The sequence below is a fragment of the Aplidium turbinatum genome, chromosome 15, assembly GCF_918807975.1.
Source record: "Aplidium turbinatum chromosome 15, kaAplTurb1.1, whole genome shotgun sequence".
Taxonomy (NCBI): domain Eukaryota; kingdom Metazoa; phylum Chordata; class Ascidiacea; order Aplousobranchia; family Polyclinidae; genus Aplidium; species Aplidium turbinatum.
In genome coordinates this window covers 10,017,204-10,039,518 of record NC_137486.1, presented here as the reverse complement: position 1 = coordinate 10,039,518, position 22,315 = coordinate 10,017,204, and the positions used below count along the sequence as shown (strand labels likewise).

The window sequence follows — 22,315 nt, the reverse complement described above, 5'->3', positions numbered from 1 at the left end:
AGTCTATGCAAAGAAATTCAAAAACCACACAAACTTTATTTACAGCGATCTTATATCAACACGAGAGTGGCCCCGAAATGCATGGGAAAAATTACCAAAAAAATCCAACCACCATACCATTTTTTTTTCATTCGCTGACACAAGGTAACAAGCAAAATCTCAGAAAAATCTGTTAACAATTAGAGGTTGCCACACGACGCTGCAAATCGGGAAAAACCATTTTAATTAGTAGGTGTGTACAGTGTAAATTTAAAGGTGTTTTGAGGGACTGAGACGGTCTCAAATTTCTGCAACGGTGAACACAGGACAAAGGAAGGGAACATGTCACCCTCTTGAGGTACAGTTAGAATAGAAACTTTTATAGCCTACTTGTCGTATCAGCACCACATATTTGAAATGGTAAATGGTGCCTTATTCAAAAATTCAATGGCACCATTTTCTGAGCCAAACATCGTGATTTTAGGCTAAGTAGTTTCAAGCACAGTGATCACATCTGAAAAACGATAACTATAAACTCTTTAATGGAGGTTTATGTTGCACCAGTGCATGATTCTTTGTTGATGTCTACAAAGAAGTACTTGCCCACGCAACAACCCAGAGAAGATTACCGAGACTTTACAAAACTGATCATCCTTTTCCTTGTGGTAGACTGCCTGGGCAGGGTGTTTTGGCTGTCAGGAAAACCGGAGCTTTTTACAGAGCGAACTAAATGAGCAAGGTCCTTTATTCTTTTAAGATTTGTTTTTTTCGGGCACAAGTGGCCTAAAGCAGAAGGTACAGCAAAAAGAAAGAGCTTACAGCAGTTATTCTGTTCACAGTGTTGATGTATTTCAGAGCTTGGTTTGATAGACCGGTACGAGTTTCAGCACTAGTCAACGACCTGGCCTTTTTGATGAATTTGAAAGCTTATGTCGCCACCAAAAGCGATGTTTCCAGGGTTGCATGCACAAAAATTTTCAACCATTTTTGGTACCTGAGTGAAAAAGTTGCGGCATTTGCATTCTTTAATGATGGTATTGCTGAAAAAAAGAAACAAAAATGGTCAGGAATCTTGAAACGCCTGGAAAGAGTATAGTTGTGCCCTGAAAGTCAACGTGTAGAAGAAATTGATACAAGTGAGATAAAAAAAACTTTGTGTCAGTAAAATCTTTGCAGTTTTTCAAGGCTCTCAATTTGTCAACAGATTTTTTGGCATTGCCACCGTCACGGTGGCTATCAAATGATGGTTACATTGCAAGAAAAAATAAAGCGACACAGCTACTGTACGTGTGTTTAACTACACAGCTGAGAGAGGAGTAGCTCTAGTTCAGGAGTACATCCATCTTCTGACAAGGGATGAAGAACAAAGACAATGCTTCCTCCAAATGGTGTCTGATCACCTCAAAGGCTTTTGAAATGCAAAAAAAGACTTGTTCTTGCTGGGCTAAAGCACTTATTCAAGCTGACTCAGAGAATAAATGAACCTATACCATGGTACAGAAGGGTTTGGATAACCACAGACAAGTCATAGATGTTTTATCTTTGAACACAAGAAATTGCAACACTGCCTTATTTGTATCGACGTAAAATAGTCACTAAACTACATTGTTTTACATTGTGTCTTGAGTGAATACTTAAATGGTTATGTGGCACCTCTAAACACGTCAATCTTATCAAACTTTTGCGCAGTAAAATTTTAGACAATGTAGAAAAAGGTAAGGTGGTCTTAACAAATTTCTAAAAACAAAAATTGGAACCACCCTATAGTTAACACTTATCACAAAAATATGCAAGATTTGTCTGTTAAATATGTTAAAAAAAAAACGTTTTAGAAATTTGCTTCATCCAGATGAAGTATTTTAAATTCAATCGCAACTTGTCATTTTAGTGTTAAACAGAACTATTCACTAAGATAACAAGATTAAAAGACGCTTTTTCGCTGGCACTTATCATCTAAATAAAGTGACTGCAAACCGAAATAGCTTACTACAAGAGAAAAGAATCGTTTTATCATCTTTAAAAATGGTACCGATGTTGTTCTTTCTTGCATAACGCAGTCAATATAATTGGGTAATGATGTGATGACATTCGAAACCTGATACAAAATTTAAAATGAGCTCTGTCGCTGAAAGACCTTGGCAATTGTGGAACGACAATAAATAAAGTCATAACATTATTATCACTTTATCACTCCAGAAACATCACGCTACATGGAAACGCGTCTGGAGATCCTGGAGTGCAACTGCTCAGGAATGGTGCGGAGGATGATCGCTTGAAGCAGGGAGACTTTTTCGATCTTGCTGTGCAAGAAATTTTCATTAATTTTTTTGCATCGAGGAAAGAACCCCAAAGAGGATTTAACTTATCCTACTGTGCAGGTATGTAACAATAATTAAGTGTCAGTGAGAAACCGCTTTATTGACTAAACATGAGTATACAATTAATGTAGGCAACGTTTTGATTTCATTATTTACCGTTTAGTGATTTATTACAGGCAATAAAAAAACGATGATATCGGTTTAACCAAGGAAATCTTTTCGAATTGAAATTAAACAAAACTTCAGTGGATAGAAAGTGTTTTAAAAATTATTTAAACAAAATCAAGAGGAAGGAGTTTCACTTCCACACAAAATGTCGCTTTGTTTAGAACAAGTTTCAATGCAAACATTCACAAGTCTAAACACGACTATAGATCATCTAATTGACATTTCATTGCGCTTTCATCTACACTCTACTGCAGGGGTTCTTAACCGGGGGTAAATTGACCCCCTGGGGGTAAATTTCACCTACCGAGGGGGTAAATTTACTGAATCATAAATTAAAGCAAACTTCATTTTTTCAGTTATTAAAAAACTGGTAGTGTTGCACTCGATTTTGATTCAAATTTATGCTTAATGTAAGTTTTCGTCATTTTCTTTTATCTCCACGCAAGTAGACTGCCAGTTTCATTTCAACAGGGTATGTGTGCCACATTTTTGGAAAAAATGGATACTGGAAAAAATGGACAATTTTTTTCAACAAAATAATATATCCTGGAATCATGTGGGTTTGCTTTGCACAGACGGTGCCCCTTCTATGCTCGGTGCTAAGCCTGGCTTTACAACTCTGGTGAAAAAAACGCGCACCGAACATCATTTCTACTCACTGTGCCCTTCATCGACATGCACTGGCAAGAAAACCCTTCCAGAATATTTGAAAGCAGTATTGAAGTATGTGGTTGAATGCGAGAATTTTATCAGGGCACGTGCTCTTAATCATCATCTTTTCAAAGTGGTTTGTGATCAGATGAGATCAGAACACTCTGTTCTTCTTTATCACACCGAAGTTCGGTGGCTCTCTATAAGGGTCTTGTTTTCTCTCGAGTTTTCGTACTACATGGTGAAATCGAGATTTTTCTTCGAGTACGCAAATCCCCGTTGAGTAAGCACTTTGGCGACAACAAATTTGTTGGTGCATTGGCTTACTTGACAGACATTTTTTTCAAGTTTGAACCAGCTCAATATGCAAATGCAAGGAAAAGTGTGTACATGATAAAATTCAGGGCTTTCAGACAAAATTAGGTCTGTAGAGTAGAAGAGTTCAAAAAGAAAATTTTTATTACTCATGTTTACGCAAATTTTCCAGCATTTGATGATTGGAAAGTCAGTAGAAGTCGCAACGAGATTTCTAACCTCGAAGTCGAAATATACCACCACCTTACCAGCAACCTCGAAGTCGAAATATACCAGCACCTTAAAAAGGAACTTTGACGGTTACTTCGAAGGTGAAAGTTTAACAGTACTGGTACTGCTCTTTGGATAACTCCTCCCTTCGAAGCCAAGTTAGCAAGTTTTGCTGACGATGATCTTTGCAAAGATGAATTGATTGATCTTCAATGTTCCACAACGCTTTGTTCCAAACTCTTATCGTGCAATGGTGACTTTTCCAAGTTATGGTGTGGATTAGTCGAAGAGTTTCCTACGCTGACTAAGCGTGCATTTGAAGTTGTTATATCTTTTTCAACTACTTAGGCTATCTGTGTGAAGCAGGGTTCTCTTCATTGTTGACTATTAAAACAAAACATCGATCTCGCTTAGTTCCCAAACACGACATGCGAGTAGCTCTTTCAACAACCATGCCAAGAATCTCCAAAATTGTTCGTGGAAAGAAAGCACAAAAGTCATTTTAGTGGACATTATTTTTCACAGGACCCCTTCAAGAACAATCGTGTCTTCGGCAAATAAACAGCTTGTTTTTGATATTTGCCAAAGTAAATCCAGACAAAAAAGGATGTTTTGCATTTCTTCGCATGGTTGACAGGACACGATAACATCACAAGGAGCCACCAAAACGGTGGGGGTAAATTATACTTTTTTCATTCGGCAAGGGGTAAACGAGACAAAAAAGGTTAAGAGAGTCTACAGTATAGTCTGTTGCATCTTTGCATGTTTTGCAGGCTGATGGGTTATCTGAATGTCTAGTGAGACAAATGTATCAGCACAGCAGTGCATCCTAACCCTTTACATCAGGCATGCACAACATACGGCCCGCGGGCCGCATGCGGCCCGCGAAACCTTTTCATGCGGCCCACGAGAAATTCCGTGATTTCGCTCATTTTTGCTGAAAAATTTTACAACAACAATCCAACCTTTGTCGCTTGTTTCCGCACAAAGTGCGCGGATGAATAATTTCAATTATCGTTGATTACTGATGGACATTTGGAAGATATCCTAAAAATATCAAGTTCCAGCATCTCGCCTAATTGTGATTTGCTTGTTGCGAACAAAAGATGTAACGTTTCTCATTAAATTTCATTTTTTGATATTAGTCTTGTATGTAGATTTCTTGTTAATGTTAGAAATTTATACTTCGTTGGATTTGTTATTGTTTGTCACCGTCGAGGGGTTACTTTTGTTGTAAAACCGTCGAAACATAGTTACAAGCTCTTATGAGAGGTAAGTAGAACAAAACAGTAATAAACTTTTCTTCACGGTTACAGTTACATAATCAACGAATCCGATGCTTTACCGCCGATAAGCGTTAAAAACAACTAGATACTGTAGTGCGAGAGGCAACCGTCTCTTGACAGTAACCATCTTCTCAACGATATCTCTTATTCGACGGTTAATCGGTCACATTATATAAAATAGGCTACGCGCTAGTTACAACAACGTTAGCACGCGGCCCGCGAAAAATATTTTTTTCCTAAAACGGCCCGTATACTGTTTTGAGTTGTGCATGCTTGCTTTACATTATTACCCTGAGTCCACCTACAGTATTATTCTTTCAATTCCGAGTATCAAGCAAGATCGAGACGTTTTGGCAATTATATACATTAAAGACTCGATCAGAAAAAGAAAGTACGTTTACTCCTTAGGGAAATTTGCTAAAAAAGATGATAGATCACATGATAGATGCCCAAATTTTAGTCAGAAAAATACTGGAGGGAAAAATGTTATGCTTCAACGGTTGACAATAGGAAAGCTTCAGTGAAAAGGTTAAGAACTTTCGGCCTATGTATTTTAGGCATACCTTACTCAAAAAAAAAAAATATGTCAACAGCAACATGTTTGCACACGATGCAATACTGTAAATAGCTGTACGATTTTTTCTAGCTGTCATGCTTAGCAAGTAAATAACACTAGCCAGGTCCAAAAACTTGTGTAATTTTTTGATAAAGCTTTCGCCGTCGTAATTAAGCTTTTTCAATTTTTTATTCAAATAGAATCTCATTTAAATTGCAAGATCATTGTTAAAGCACTTAGGTTAAAAAGCTTAAAATGTTACAAAATATTTTTCGTTGCTGAAATTTATTCATATTTAGATTTCTACCACAATATTGATAAGGTAGCCTTCTTCAAACCATAATTTGTGATGTAGTTTAAGTGTAGCACAGATACAACAGCTTATTGAATTAAAGTTTTCTTGCAACGATAGTTGTTTTTTTCATCCATCATCACTTCTGATAAATTTAAAAGCATGATGACAGCAAATTTACGAGCGCGATTTTTCATACAAAAAATTTTTTGTAGTTTTTGTTGTGAAATCCACTGCACCTACCACGGCTAACAAAGAGAGCAGTGTTTTTCGCACATAGCGTCTTGTTGCTCTTCTTGACTGCTTTTAGTTAAATCTTTTTTCTCTTTCAACCGTTTTTCTAATTTTTTTTTTTAATTACCATTTAAGGTAAGTAAGTACTGAAAGCGTCATCTAATGCGTGTATGCCAAGAGATAAGCGATATGCCCAAGTGCTTTGGTTTCCTTAAGTTGGTTTAGCAATAGCATTGTTTGTTTCATATTCCAAATTTCATAGCAGTGTTTCCTATTCACTTTTCCACTTATGTCTGGTCTAAATTAACGATTTGTGCTTTCTTTTCCATGCATAATTGCATACCATGAAATTGATAACATATTTTTTTGCTCCATAAACAAAACTGTGTCAATACCACAGCAGCCAGTTTGCAAAGGGTAATTTTTTAATTGATATGTTGTCAAAATTGCATTAGTTTATTATTTTTATACTGCTTCTGAAGTCTACTGTATTTTTAACCTTATAAAAACTTCTGCAGTAGAAGGTTTAGTTTCCCTACATTTGGTGAAACCATAATCCGCCAAGTGGTCATCAATCATAACAAACGATATTTAAATAGTTTCTTTTCCAATAAACGATTTTCAAAACACTTTTTACGATTATAGATTTCAACCAGTGTGACGAAGACTTCTCTCCATCCATCTGCAATACCGAAAATGGTATTTGTGTCCGTAACGGATTTGAAAATTATACATGCAACTGCATACAAGGATACGAAGGAGGAAATTGCAGTGAGGGTGAGTGTTAAATTAATTTTGATCCAAGGAAAATAATTTTATGACTTTGTTAAGTTTTTTTGTTTTTTTAATTTTTCAAGTTAAATTCTGTGCAGCAGAATGGTAGTGTTGAAATCGTCTTATGTAATAATGTGTGTTGTCAAATAGCTCCGTATCTGTCGCAGATTTTTGTTGCTCTCAGCGCTTTGCAAAGCAGACAGTGTCAGTGCGACTGGATAGAGTCTATTTTGTTGTTGCGTTTTGTCATCAAACGTGACCCTGGGGCCGAAAAAACAAACCAGAGTTAAAACTTTTTTCTTTTTTTTCTGTTGCAATAAAATACCACTACGTAGCTTGAACTATTTCTTTCTGTGAATTCAAAAAGTTTTGAAAACGACAGATGTGACAGCTTGCAGTACCAAATTATTTGATCTTTTAATAAAAAATTAATATGGTTAAATACGTTTCGATTCTGTTGGTTTTATTTCTGCCCATCAACAGAAGCTAAAGAGTGCGTAGGCTATTATGACGATGCAGAGGGTCTGCAAAAATGGAAATCCCAAACTGACAGGTAACCGAACGCATCGGTAAACTAAACTGCACATAAATCCAATTTGTAGGCTTATTTCTTTTTGGTGTTTAATCTCTTAAAAATATTTTTCAGATGTCAATGAATGTGGTTTCACGTCATCGCCATGTGGAGCCAATGCACTTTGCAACAATACAGTGGGCTCATATCAATGTACCTGTGACTCTGGATACGCAGGAGATCCAAATATCGGTTGTATAGGTATACGGCATAATGGCTCAAATTTCACGACTGACTTTATTCTTTATGTTATTTTTTAACCTTTTCCTCAGATTTTATATTTAATGTTGAATTTTTTCTTTAGCTTTTTTTTAGCTTTTTTCTGACAACGCCAAAAACAATAAAAAGTTCCCAAATTGCCATTGAAATGTTCCTATTCATGACAGCATAAAGTGATTAGATTGAAACACTTTAACCTGACAAACTTGGCATAAATGCATTTAATCTATACTTTGGAATGGAACGGAGTCTTAAGTCAAAAGTGAATGCCGTTTTACAACTATTTTTGGGAGGTCTTTTTATCTGTGATCTTTTATCGACTCGTCAATAATAAATGTTTGATAGCTTTACGTAGTATGGTTTTGTTGGAATACTTGAAAAAGGTAAGAACTGTTGTAACAAGTAATGTTCATGTTTAACTTTTCTGTTGAAACGGCATGATGTGCCACCGCCACGTGTGTGTTTTTACCTAAGCTGGGCAAGATTGCCGTGTTTTGTTAAGTGCAGCCCGCACAACAACGTGGGCGTGTGGTACGAAACATTTACGTACCACAAACCTAAGTTGTTTCTGACGAAACACAAGGGTCGACTTGCCTTCGCAGTGTTCCATCAGAAACAACTTAGGTTTGTGGTACGTAAATGTTTAAAAAAAAAAAAAAAGGTACGTAAATAGAGTAAAATCCCGAAAGCAGATTAAGCTGTTTCGTGCCACAGGCGTACTGTTAGCTTCAAAGTCGTTGTAAACGGCAATTGAAAACGTATAGAGTAGTGCACTTGCTATAGTGTAAGCTGTGTTTTTTTGTGGTAAACATTATGCCTCATGATATTTTGATATTTTAAAAGTTTTAAATAAAGATTGCCTACATTTATTTTTAACAAAAAATTACAGACATAGATGAATGCGATGATACGGATTTATATGATTGTGACGGCAATGCCACGTGTCGAAATGAGGAAGGCAGCTTTACTTGTGTTTGCAACAATGGCTTCCGTGGAACTGGATTGATTTGTTCTGGTAATTATTTTTAAATATTTGCTCTAATTTGGTTGCTTTCATTTTTGTCATGTCAGTCTGACTCGAAAGCGAGGTCAGTTAGGCGCCCGGTTAAGACCGCGTAGTGATATAGTTTTACTCTAGGGGTGTGCACTTGAGCATTTCATTTCAACAACAGCTCTTTTTAAGCGGCACTTAGTGGATGTAGGCTGACTATTTACAGAGTGCAACCCTTCAATAAACGAAAGTTTCACATCATCAACCTCAGTAACCGGGCCTACGTTAGTGGTGAAAAATCTCTTTAAAAATACAAAAATTGCTAAAATTATGCTTCCAAAGAGGCTTTGTCTATTCAAAAACAAAGCCAAGATATTTGTCAAGGAAACAATCAATTTTATCTTTTCATATTTTTACTTTGTTGCGATGTGTTCAAGGAAACATGGGACATAGTTCATTTACGATTAAATCGTTGCAGTTTACTAGAAAGTTCCGCAACCAGTAGCCTATATGCAAATGACAGCAGTAAAAATCTACAAACTGAAAATGATATGATGTCTTTAAAAATTGCAATATCTTGAGGGATGCTTTAAGTGCAAGGATTAGATTTTGAGAAAAAGGTTTAACCCTCATTTATTGGTGTCAAATAATGTGCTCTTAAGACACATAACTTACGCTTTTTTGTGTGTGTTAACTGAATTTTTCACACAGACATTGATGAATGTGATGAAGGGACGCACAACTGCAATTCAAATGCAGTTTGTAGTAACGCACCTGGAAACTTTTCTTGCACATGTAATGGAGGTTATTCTGGAAATGGAGTAATTTGCAACGGTAAGTGTTCATTTTGTTTGCGTTCAGCGGTTTACAGAAACAAACCGGTTTTAAAGGACTATGTAGCTTGATTAAATTTATTTACTTTTTGTAATAAAAAAGTATCTCCTAAACACCTTCACACCATGTTTCCCTCTTGTCAAGATCCTCAGAACGTTTGCATTGAAATATAATTTTATTAACACAAATATTTATCATTGAACAGAGAAGTAAATTGGCATTTTACCGTTTTAAGGGTTAGCAATACTGTGCTTTGTATAATTATGTAACATACCTGAGTTTGGAAAAAAAGTGAAATAGAGCACGTTCAGCCAGTGGCGGCTCGTGCCATGGGGCTGCAGGGCTGCAGCCCCCCCTGAAAGAAAGAGAAAAAAGGGAAGATATGTTTTCCTCTGTGTTTGTCCGACCCGATTACTTTTTTCACTTATGGATTGCGGATTGAAAATTAAAATATTTAAAAATTTGTTTGGAAACATGGCTTTGGGACAACATTCTTTGCAGCCCCAGATTTTGGATTTCAAGTGCTCTGATTGGCTAAAAAATATCCTTGAAGCTCCACCTCTTTTGGTATTTTACAGAATACATAACAGCAATTTTTGAATCTGTTGGGGCTGCATGGAAAACAGCCCCCCCCCCCCCTAACCGAATAATTCTACAGACTTTTTAAAGTTAAGTTTTGTTTCGCAGAGTAGCGATGAGACATGACTGTAAATGTGATAGCTGTAGGATTAGGGTATTCAACAGGTTATAGGATGTACCGGTACTAGGGCAAGAAAACAACAGTGCTAGGACAAGAAACAATAGTGCTAGGACAAGAAACAATAACTTACACTGGATCTCGAACCTCAATCGTCTTAGGCTACTGTGTGACTGTGATGTGCAGTCTGACCATAAAAAGAGCTCAACACCTGCTCTCCTGGGCCACATCGAAACCTGCTTTTGCCTGAGGATGGGTTTCTTTTATGTCCGGTTTTCTTTATCCATCCTATTATTGTTATTACAAAGTGGCTATTTTTACACACTTGTTGCCATAGTTACAATCAGGTGTTGCCAGAGTTAGGATTAAAGTTAGGTAGGGTTAATTAAGGTAAGGGTTAGAGTTAGGAATAAGGTTAGGGTTTTGATCTTTGCCCAGTTTTGATCTTTGCATGTGACTCCATGCTGCTGAGGGTTGGTATAGTATTTTCTAGGGCAAGGAACGATAATTGTTTCCACTCAGTGATCCGTCAGGAGTGATAGATAGTTAAGTTAGGTGCTTCACTAGTGTCTGCCCTCTAGGTCTAGTACCGGTATGCTGCAGAAGTGCATCTACATGAATGATTTATCTTTTGAATTAAACGGTCTTTCTGTTGGCTGCTGCATTGGCAACTCCTGTCTTCAATCATTTAATGTATGCTGAAGGCTTGTGTTGTTTTGCATCAAGTGTCAAGGGACTCCAGAAACTCATCAATGTTTGTCAAATGTATGTAGTTTCTCATGACATTATATTTAATTGCAACAAAACTGTTGGTGTTTTATATAAAGCCTAGATGTTGAAATTTGGCTATAATCCGATCATATATAATACGGTATTTAAATAAAAATCGTATCTGCTTTGAGACCCTTGAAATATATTGGAGTAATAATTAACGCTTCTACCTGATGATAAAGACATGAAACGACAATTACGGTCATTGTATTGTTCTGAAAACATGTTAAAAGCAAGGTTTTCCAAACGTTTGATTGCTGTTAAAAATGTGTTGTTTCGTTCCTATTGTATGCCTTTATATGCCTGTCAACTATGGTGTAACTATCTTCTATCCAGTAGTAATCGCTTACGTGTTGGATACAATAATTGTTACAGAATGTTGTTTAATTTGCAGAGACGATGCAGCATCACCTCTGCATTCGTTGATAACAATATCACCATTTTTCAAGCTTTCATTTGTAAAAAATTATATCAGTTTGTAACCCGCTGTAACTTGTCTTCCAACCAATGGATATATGAACTAATGCGAACAGACTGTTACACTCAATCTTTGTATTTGGTACATTACGACTCAGCTCTTCGGAGTTGAGTATCTGCTTTGTTTCTACTTTCATCTTGAGTCTGATGCAAATAAATAAAAAAAAATATCATATATATATGGATACTCTTATTTTGACTCTGAATCTACCTTCATTTAAAAAAATTGACAATGATTTCATTTGTCTTAACAGGTTTATGCTATAATAATTTACACTTTAATTGGAACATTTTGCAATTTATATACAATGGATAATTCTGTAATGTCATTGAAAAAAATTAGGTTTTCCCAGTTGTCTCTGCAAGAAAAACTTAGCATCAAAGCACAAGGAAGACCCACTCCAAACCTTGACATTTCCCAATCATCCACCAGTAGAGGTAACCCTTATGCAAGGAAGTTTAACAGAAATGTGTATGATGATCATGACTGGCTGTGTGGCTGCAACAGTGAAAATGCTTTCTTTTGCTTTCCCTGTTTACTGTTTGGTGGAGATCAAGAACATTCCTGGACCAAAGTAGGTGTGAAAGACCTGAAACATCTCAGTAGAAAGACAGAGAAGCATAGTAGATCAACTTTCCACATGAACAATACTTTGAGTCTTTCAGTGCTTGGCAGAGTTAATATTGCTACACTTATAGATTCTGGATATCAACTCTCCATTACTAAACATAATGAAGAAGTAACGAAGAACAGAACAGTATTGTCAAAGATTATAGATTGTATAAAATTTTGTGGCAGATTTGAATTGCCATTAAGGGGACATGATGAAAGTCAAGGCTCAAAAAATCCTGGTGTGTTCATGGGGTTAATTGATTTTGCTTCCAATCTTGACTCACGCTTCCAAAATCATTTTAATTCTGCAAAGGTATTCAAAGGTACATCCAAAACTATTCCAAATGAGCTTTTGGAAACGATTCTTGAGCTTTGCAAAAGCAAAATTAAAGAAGAAATATCACAGTCTGAATTTGTAGCAATCATGTGTGATGAAACTACTGACATCTCAGAGAAGACACAGATGGTGATTGTACTACGGTATGAAAGTCATGGGAAGCCTGTTGAAAGATTTTGGGTTTTTTTTAATCCTGCTAACCAGACAGCAGAAGCTCTGTCTTCAATCCTATTTCAGGAACTTAAAGTTTTGCTTGGGAGCAATACATCCAAACTTGTAGCACAAACTTATGATGGTGCTGCTGCTATGAGTGGTGCAAGAAATGGTGTGCAATCAAGAATCAAGCAAGTATATAGCAATGCACACTTTGTCCATTGTTATGCACACCAGCTAAACTTGGTTATACAAAAAGCCACTTCGCAGAATACCAGTGTCAGAGTCTTTTTTAACAGTCTTTCGGGAATCCCAAGTTTTTTCTCTGGAACAAAGCAACTCTTCGGTGACTGGCTTTGCTGCTGCTGGTATAAAACGAATGCTCATAGATCCAAAATTTGTGTTTTGGTTAGATTTCTTTTCGAAAATCATGCCTCATGTTGACATACTGTTTGCTCAGCTGCAGTCTGTGGAGCTTGAGTCATTCAAAGTGCAGTGCTCTCTGGATAATTTTCTGTCAGCAATACAAAGAATAAGGGAAGGCATTGCTGCAGACAATGAGTCACCTTCACCCACACGGAGAATGCCTGAATCCCAAATCATTGATGCTAAAGAAGTATGTGATGTTGTCTTAATGCAGTGTCAAGAAAGGTTCAAGTTCACCAATCATCTTGAAGCAAGCACTTTATTTAATTTGAAAAATGCGTCACAATATGCAAGACAGTTTCCAGAAAAAGCTTTAGAAAAATGTTGTGAAGCATACCCTATGTTAATCAAAGACAAGCTCAAACCGGAGCTGTCTGTTCTCTATTCTAGAAATGACATGCATTCAGTGAGTGGACTTGTGCAGCTGCTTTCGTTGCTAAACCTGGAAGGAATGCAATCAACTTTTTCTGAAGTAATAAAGCTAGCTAAAATTCTACTTACCACTCCAATGTCAACAGCAGAACCAGAACGTTGCTTTTCATCACTGAAAAGGATTAAAACCTTTTCCCGCAGCACCATGTGTACTGAAAGACTTTCTGCATTAGCCATGGTGTCAATAGAAAATCGCTTAATAACTGAAACCAAAGATTTCAACGAGAGGGTAATTGACCATTTTGCCATGGCAAAAAGTCGCCGAATGGAATTCATCTATAAATAAAGGTCCGCTGTCCTTTATATGTGATGCTCAGTAATGTGTAGCAAAGAGTAAATGTGGCACCTATGGCTTGAGCGAGATCAATGGTTATAATTACAATATGTGTGTGTGTATTTGTTTGTTTTTGTAATGTTAGGTTCAGTCGTGTTCTCATTGCTTTAAGAATTGGCGCTCCAATTGTTTCTGGAATGAGGAGGCGACTGATTCTTAACTAATTCATCTACTTGTTTTAAAGTGTCATGTTTGGTGGCCGTGCTTAACTATATTTATCGATGCATATACCGCAATATTAGATCCTTTCATGCACGTCTTAAACCATTAAGGTTTTGCCACCTTTTCCTTTTGTTGGTTTTGTTACTGTATTTCTTTTTTACAATATCATTTCTTTTGCATTCTGTCAAAGAAAAATAATTTGAATTGAACTGAATTATACTTGCCATCCAGTGGGCATTTATACTTGTGATAGAATTGAGATTTTGTCTTTGTCCTTCTGTATTGTGATACATGCAGGGTTGCTAGCTGGCTTCAGCTGGCAAAAGATAATTTTTGTAGGAAAGAATAAAAAATGTTAACTTCCAAGCATTTTTAGTTCTGGAGCAGTGGGTGCATACATGCAGGGTGCTCCAAAAAAGATGTAGCTACGGTTATACTACATGTATACTGCAATATACTGTGTGTGTGCGAAGATTATGTACTTTGTAATGAGATCGTTTTTAACTGCAAAAAGTCGTTTGCTATGTATTTTCTAACTAATCACTTAAAGTTAAATTTAAATCCAATTTCACGGCTCAACGGAAGTCAAATCAAATCTGTAGATAGCGTCAGATACTTGGGTGTATTTCTTGACACGGCAATGTGTGATGACAAGGATATAAACCGACAAGTACGATCATTATACTGTTTTACCAATAAATTAAAATTTTACAAGAGCTCCAGTGAAGTTAAAAATGTTCTCTTCCGTTCATATTGTACCCCAATGTATGCATGTCACCATGGGAAAATTATCACCAACGTGAATTAATCGCTTGCGTGTTGCATTCAATAATGCATTTAGAATTATTCACCATTTGCCCAAACATTATAGCGTAGGCTACGTGAACATCAAGTCTTGTGTAACATTGTATGTCATATAACATTTGATGCATTACAACGGAAAAGGGCCTTTTTTTTGTTGGGTAATGTGAATCATCGTCAAACTCTATTGTTGATTCCCTGATAAGGTATGACTGCTATCGTAACTCAAACTACCTCCTTCATTATAATACCACTATGTAGGCTATGCCGTTACCTAGCCTTGATGGCTGCTATGGCACAGCAGTGATATCAACATTCATCGATTGATAAAGTTTAAATTTCTTTTTATAGTTGGGTGTTTGAACAGATTAAGTATGATATTTCATTTTGAATATTGATTTTTGTTTCGCATGTTTAATTTGTGTGATATGGATCGCATGATCTGAAATGGACGATTGATTAATAAATTTATTGCTTACTTCAGCGTCATTCCTGTGAATGTACTTCTGTTTGTCTTTTGTTTCTGTGTATTTTTTTGTGTGGATCGTATGTGGACAATCGTGTCCGATGCCGGCGATCGACAATAAATATTTGCAGACAACAAACTGAGCGAACTATTGAGAAAACGACGAAGTGCATAGAACATAGTTTGATTTGTATTTAGCACTGATTTTGAATATAAAAATTTGAAATATTAGTATTTTTCAAGCTCTACAGCAGCATTTTTGACTGTTATTCCACTCCCAAATTTCTTTTGAAAATGCTCTCAAAATGCACCAAATTAAATGTAATTGTAAAAAATTTTCTGGGGGAGGCCCCCCAGACCCCCCGCCGTGGGTGTCGCCTTCGGCGACACGCCCGCAAGGTTCGCCTGATATCGCCCTCCAACAATTCTTGGATATGCTGCCTTGCAGCCCCCCCAATTCAGGAGGCCACCAGCCGCCACTGCGTTCAGCAAAACGAGTTAGTGTGCTCTTCATTATGCTGGATTGCTCTTGATAGGAATAAACTGCATTGCATGACGGAAAGTCTCCCTGAATCATTTTCTTAAATTCTTTTGCATGTTTTACCCTGGTTCCTGAAACTCATAGTTACTAGCAATAAGAATGAATGCCCTATAACGTTTAACCTATCTCCTTTCACGGTTTTCTAACCATAGATAAAATGTGGCTTGATGAAATACATAAACCGTACAATGAAAAGCATAGTTTTGTCATAAAGCATTAATACCGTACGGGAGACTCTAATGCAAGAGAACCTTTTGTCTGCATGTTGTTGGTGTAGTTGTTTAGTATGCTTTATTTTTTTACTACATTTTTATCAACGCGTCTGTCTACTAAGTTCAACAACTAGGCTCGGATTAAGGGGAGGGGGGAGGGGCAGAGGGTGTAGGTGCTCCGGGCTCCCCGAATTTTGAAGGGCCCCCCACGTGGAAAAAATGTGATTTTGTGTTATTATTATTTTTCTTCTTTCAGCCTTTGAAATTTCTGCAAAATGCTGTGCAGTGCAGTGCTAGATTAATGCTACTGTATAGACGTAGAGGTGTCTTTTCGCTCCAACGGCGCGAAAAATTTTATTGCACGGGGCCCCCATCTAAAAGTGCCCCTGGCCCCCCCATCAGATAAATCCGGCCCTGCCAACAATTGTTCAAATTTGCGTGCCTTAGAAAACTATTCTTGCACTTTGAAGTAAGAACATTTGTTGTGCTTTGTCCGCTTTTGGAATGTCAAGCCGTTTGTAATTGAAGCGAAAACTTTTTTTTCAGACAATGATGAGTGTGCCGATGCAACAGACGACTGTGCCGACCTCGGAGGAAACTGCACCAATACAGATGGAGATTACGCTTGCTCGTGCTTAAAAGGATTTACTGGAAATGGATTTGCATGCAATGGTAAAGATTTAAATCAGTCTATCATTTTTTTATTAATATTTTGTTATTCTTTTAAGCCTAACTTTACTTAGGCTATATATATGTCAAAATTAAAAATAAACTATAGTTTATAGACTATTCTAATCAAGCATATCACATTACGGGACGTGCAAATCTGCTTTTCCGGCAACGTTAGAAGGGTCAATTGCCAATTTGATAATTTTTTAGGCCTTTTTAATAACTTGCTTTCAACAATAAAACTTAAACGACTTTGAAACCAACTCCACTCTTTTTATAGCCTATGCCATATGTCTTATAGCCATGAAAAGTAGATTATTTTTTAAATAAAAGAAAGAACGCAACCCTTCTAGTGTTGCGGATCAGGGCCTCAGAGAAAAGTCAGCGCTGGTCGGGAAACAACACGACAAACGGACCCCAAAATAGCTTTTTTAGCAAAAGTACAACTAATTTGTATCTTGTGTTGCATGTTCGTGTTAAATTGAAGTTAGCCTACTTTCCTCAGCATGCAAAGAACTTTGTTCAATGTGAAAATCAACAAGCAAGACCAGCAGGCTAAAGTTTTGAAATATTTAATCTAATTATAGTCTTTTGATGGCTTCAAACCATTTTTTAGTCACTGGATTCTTTAGAAGAAATATCCCTCTGTCAACCCCAAAATTTAAGGGAGGAGTACCAAGCAACGACTTTGTAAAATTGCTTTTATAAAACTTAATGTTTTTTTTAGCAATGTATGGCAATATCAACTCCCTCGAAGTTTATCTCAAAATTTTCGGAGCCATTGAGGAACCCAAGGTTGTGGGTCCACCAATTGTGATGCATATATAGGTGTTGGTTCTTGACACTTAAAGTAGCCTACTGTCGCTTTTCTTCAGATATTGATGAATGCATGGAAGGAACAAACAACTGCGCTACTGACAGGTCACTATGCACCGACACTGATGGCAGTTTCACTTGCTCGTGCTTGGATGGATATTCAGGGGACGGAGTAACGTGTGTTGGTGAGAAAACATTAATTATTATCGGTTATAATTTGCGTTTCTTACGTTGTGTTAAGAATATCAATAGTTTTCGCACAATCTTACCAAAAACAGATCATTCAAAATGATCTATTTTTTGTCTAAGGTTTACAGTGCTCTGTGAGCCAACAACACATAGCCTATGTAACGCCGCTAGCATCAGCTTTGACAACCCAAAGCTGATATGGTAAAAATCATACAAAATCTAGAGCAGAAACTAGTTATTTAAAGCTCATAAATATATTTTAAAACAATAGCTTCAATGGAGCATTTCGTCCACAAAGTTGTAGAAGCTTTGAACTTCTTACACTGGTCTTTTCAATTGATTGATATAAATTTACATTTAAGTAGGCTTTTTACGTTAACTTCTAGTTTGCTTCCGGTTAATGCAATATAAAATTCAACTGCTGTTGTGGTAGGCTAGGCCTTGATTTCCAGATATGCATAAAATTGAAACTTTTTTGAGAAAATTTAGTGCTTTTTGTTTTGCAAGAAATGATTGCTTGAAGAACAGTTGTGCAATATTTCTACATCAATTTCTGTGCAGCAAGTCTAAAATAAATTTTTCTTTTTTTTAATTCACTAGATTAATTTTATTTTTTTGGTTAGATATTGATGAATGCAGCGAAGGCCCAAATGATTGTGCTGATGGACTTTCTGTATGTATGAACAACAATGGCAGCTTTGCTTGTGCATGCATTTCGGGATATACGGGAGACGGTAGGACTTGCGCAAGTAAGTAAATAGATAAATTTGACAGCATCGTTTGCAAAGAAAAAATTGTTTAAAAGTATGCTGAAAATGACTGGGGAAAAAAATAAGGTATTTTTTCTTTAGTTCCACCGATGACGTAAAGTAGTTGATAATAAAGCATATTGTCGAGTGATTGCAACGTATTTCATGGCTTGCAAAAACGACCAAGAAGTTTTCCAACTGAACCAAACCAGATCTCTGTTTAAAATTAATAAAACAAGACAATATAAGTTTCTTGGCCATAGAACAAGAAAGCATAAACTGAATCATCTCTCTGTAACTGGTAAATTTTTTAGAAAGCGAGCACCTGGCAGATACAAAACTTGTAGTTTTTTGTTTATGGCGCTATAGGCGGGCTTTTATTTCCGTTGCCAAGTTTGGCGAGTAGAAAAAAACTGATATTTAACGGAATACCGGTAACTTGATTGCAGCTGACTTCTATGTTACACAAAAATGCATAGAAATTGCCACTAGTTCAACCCACAAGCCGTTCTGGCAGCATCTGATAAGGATGTTATGATTTTTATTTATTATCGCTCTGCAACTGCTAAGGCTTATTAGCGGCAGGGCTCATTTTTAAATTTATATCAGATTTACGATATCACCATATTACTACCCCAACTTATCCTTACTGCGTTATGCAAAACAGAACACGATTGTTACCGTTTTCAAAATCTTTGATTTGACCTAACCTGGAATCGATGTCAGATCTACACGAAGAACAACGAAGGTCTAGAATAAAGAGGCAGACCTTCGTTGTCGGAAGATCAAATGATATTCACAGTATGAAGGAAACATGGTTGTACTGTATACCAACATTAGAGTGTTTAGATGGTCACCCGACAAAAGATATATTTTGTCGTTTATTCACATAGGCAGCTTTAATGGGACTTAGCCTATGTCATAAATTTGCGTTTACTCCTGGGATGAGCAGAGCTATAATAGGTCAACTCTAGCACACTGTTGAGGTAGAAGGTGGGGCGAGTTGCAAAGAAAATTATTGTTTTGCCACTAAAATCGCTTTAACTTTTTCAAAGTGATTTAAACTTCAGAAATGAAATGACGAATGGCAGCTGAACATTGTCGCAAAATTTTAAATTTGTGCGTCATTTAGATAAAAATATAATATGATAAACTTATCACTACCTGAATGTTCCATATTACCTCACCTCTGGGATAAGTTAGAAAATATAATGGGGCGAGCTAAAACATAATTGTTTTGTGTTTATTCGTGTAAATTTGTCGAAACTTTTTTTTTATTTCAGTCGTATTTAGACTGGCTAATAACTGTCATGGATTGCGATTACATGAAATATCACATACGAATGTATTTATTAAATACTGCGTTTTTTTTTTCTTTGCAAGGTCTATAACTAGCCTGTTCTGGAGCTAATTTATGTTCAATTTTGTTTTCTATTTTATTATTATTATTGTTAACATTACCTTGCTTAAGAGACTAAATAAGGCAATTGTTCTGTTGTTGCTGCATTCTGTTGTGTCGCCTTTTTATGGTAAGGGGACAAATATTGATTTTACCCAATCATCTGGCCAAATGTTGGTTTCCCATATTTTCATATAAAGTTTATGAATAATTCTCATTGCGTTTTCTCCAAAGCTTTTCAACAGTTCGATTTTTATATAATGAAGTACACAACTTTTTTGTTTAATAGTTTTTGGAGTATTTTGTACTTAACTGAGCAGTTGTCACACTCTGTGTCGTTTTCATCTTCACATTGTATAGGCTATGCGGACTTGTCTGTACATTATCGATAGGATCTTTGTTTTTGTATAGTTCCTTATAATATTCTTTCCGTCTCTTTTGGTCACACAGTCTCACACCAGGTCACACAGTCACTTTTGTTTAATTTTGATGCCAAGAAATTTTCGGTTGACACTGAACCAAAAGAAAATGTTTTTGTATGCATTTGTCAGAGGCCTAGTAGTAGTCAGATACATGAGCAATGTGGAAAATAGCTGGGAGCATACAAAACTCAACAAGCAAGACCACTAGGCTATAGCTTTGAAATGTTTAATCTAAGTCGGGGACATAGATCTAAGTACATATCGATTGTTGGTTTCAAATCATTTCTTTAGTCACTGACCTCTTTAAAAGAATTATACCTCCTGTCAACCCCAAACTTTAAGGGAGGAGACCCAAGCAACGACTTTGTAAAAGTTTATAAAACTTAATGTCTTTTTTAGCATTAAATGAATGTACGGCACTGTCAACTCCCTCGAAGTTTACCTCAAACTTTTGGTGCCATTGAGGAACCCACGGCTGTGGGTGTGGGGTCCACCAATTGTGATGAATAGGTTTTGATTGGTTCTTGATACTTAAAATACTGTCGTTTCTCTTCAGATATTGATGAATGCATGGAAGGAACAAACAACTGCGCTACTGACAGGTCACTATGCACCGACACTGATGGCAGTTTCACTTGCTCGTGCTTGGATGGATATTCAGGGGACGGAGTAACGTGTGTTGGTGAGAAAACCTTTTAATTATTATCGGTTATTATTTGCGCTTCTTACGTTGTGTTAAGAATATCAATAATTTTCGAAAAATCTTGCCGAAAATACCTCATTCAAAATGATCTGTTTTTCGCCTAAGGTTTACAGTGCTCTGTGAGCCAACGACACATAGCCTATGTAACGTAGGCTACCTGGAATCAGCTTTAACAACGCAAAACTTATATGGTAAAAATCATGTAAAATCTAGAGCAGAAACTAGTTAGCTTATTTATAGCTCAGGACACTATATTTTTAAACAATAGCTGCAATGGAGCATTTCGTACACAAAGTTGTAAAAGCTTGAAACTTCTTACACTGGTCTTTTCAATTGATTGATATAAATTTACATTTAAGTATAGGCTTTTCAAGTTGAATTCTACTTTGCTTCCGGTTAATGCAATATAAAATTCAACTGCTGTTGTGGTAGGCTAGGCCTTGATTTCCAGATATGCATACAATTAAAACTTCTTTGAGAACATTTAGTGCTTTTTGTGTTGCAAGAACAAAGCATACTCGTTGTCATTGTAATTCCAACTGAGCTTCATTACCAAACACATTTGTAAAGGGCCATTTTTAATGTTTGAGCAACAATCCAATTTGGGGTTGACCCACACCCAGTCCGAATCAATTGAGCCTTCTTTTTCTTTTGTACGATTAGTTCTCCCTGTATACTTCAACGGGGTCAGATGTCCTGGTATTCCACTTGATGGTAAAGTTGTCCAGTTTTCACAGGCCAGCTGCCCTCGTTGGAGTGAAAGCAGGGTAGCTGTTGAGTATCTATGGCCTGCGGTTTGTTCTTCCGTACCACAGTTGCATGAGCTGATGGGCTCAATTTGTGTATCACATCGATTTATAATGTCAAGTTTAATTCTGAATAATACACTTATAGTGTTGGTCTGAACTTGTTGCGGAGGTTTGGTGACCATGTTTGGGTGTCAGTACAGTACATAACCTATAGTCCTATTCAGTCGTCTTCAATACATCCTTATATCTTTCTATAATGCCACATAGCCTACTTTTCGCGAAACTTTGCTATTGGAAAAATAAATTGCAAAACAGTCCATATCGTTTTTGTCATTCTTATCCCTGCCCTGGATATTGACATAAATGTGATTATTATTCAGCTTTCACAGTTTTACTCAAAAAGAATACGGTCGGTACCAATAACAAACTTTCGTTAAAACCTGTTGGGAAAATCACGATTTGGCTCATCAGAAGCAATGATACAGTAGGTGTTGACATTTAAACTGCATGGAATGATGGGTGGAACAACTCACAGACAACAATGGTTATAGGTGAATTGTTCGTAAACAGTTGTTCGTAAAGCAATTGTTCGTAAACAATTGTTCGTAATATTAATTCTTCGTAAAGCAATTCTTCATATACATCAATTCTTCTTATAGGTGAATTGTTCGTAAACAGGTGATAGGTGAATTGTTCGTGAACAGTTTTTCGCAACAGCAAGGTTTGTCTTGCAATTTCCGATGAAGGTGCGTAATGCAAATTTTCCTGAATAACCAAGTTACGACGACACAAAGAAATA

General features: G+C 36.6%; 1 protein-coding gene across 3 annotated transcripts in view; it reads left to right on the top strand.

Moving 5' to 3' along the window:
- The window catches only part of LOC145783861 (uncharacterized), an 85,924-nt gene that overhangs the window by 23,036 nt on the left and 40,573 nt on the right, over window positions 1-22,315 (top strand). For all 3 annotated transcript variants that reach the window (XM_082595614.1, XM_082595615.1, XM_082595613.1), the window contains exons 4-12: window positions 2,176-2,357; window positions 6,655-6,786; window positions 7,430-7,555; window positions 8,463-8,588; window positions 9,276-9,398; window positions 16,367-16,492; window positions 17,365-17,490; window positions 18,118-18,243; window positions 20,621-20,746. In XM_082595614.1, coding sequence (XP_082451740.1) covers window positions 2,176-2,357; window positions 6,655-6,786; window positions 7,430-7,555; window positions 8,463-8,588; window positions 9,276-9,398; window positions 16,367-16,492; window positions 17,365-17,490; window positions 18,118-18,243; window positions 20,621-20,746 — 1,193 coding nt within the window. The remainder of the gene's footprint in view (window positions 1-2,175; window positions 2,358-6,654; window positions 6,787-7,429; window positions 7,556-8,462; window positions 8,589-9,275; window positions 9,399-16,366; window positions 16,493-17,364; window positions 17,491-18,117; window positions 18,244-20,620; window positions 20,747-22,315) is intronic.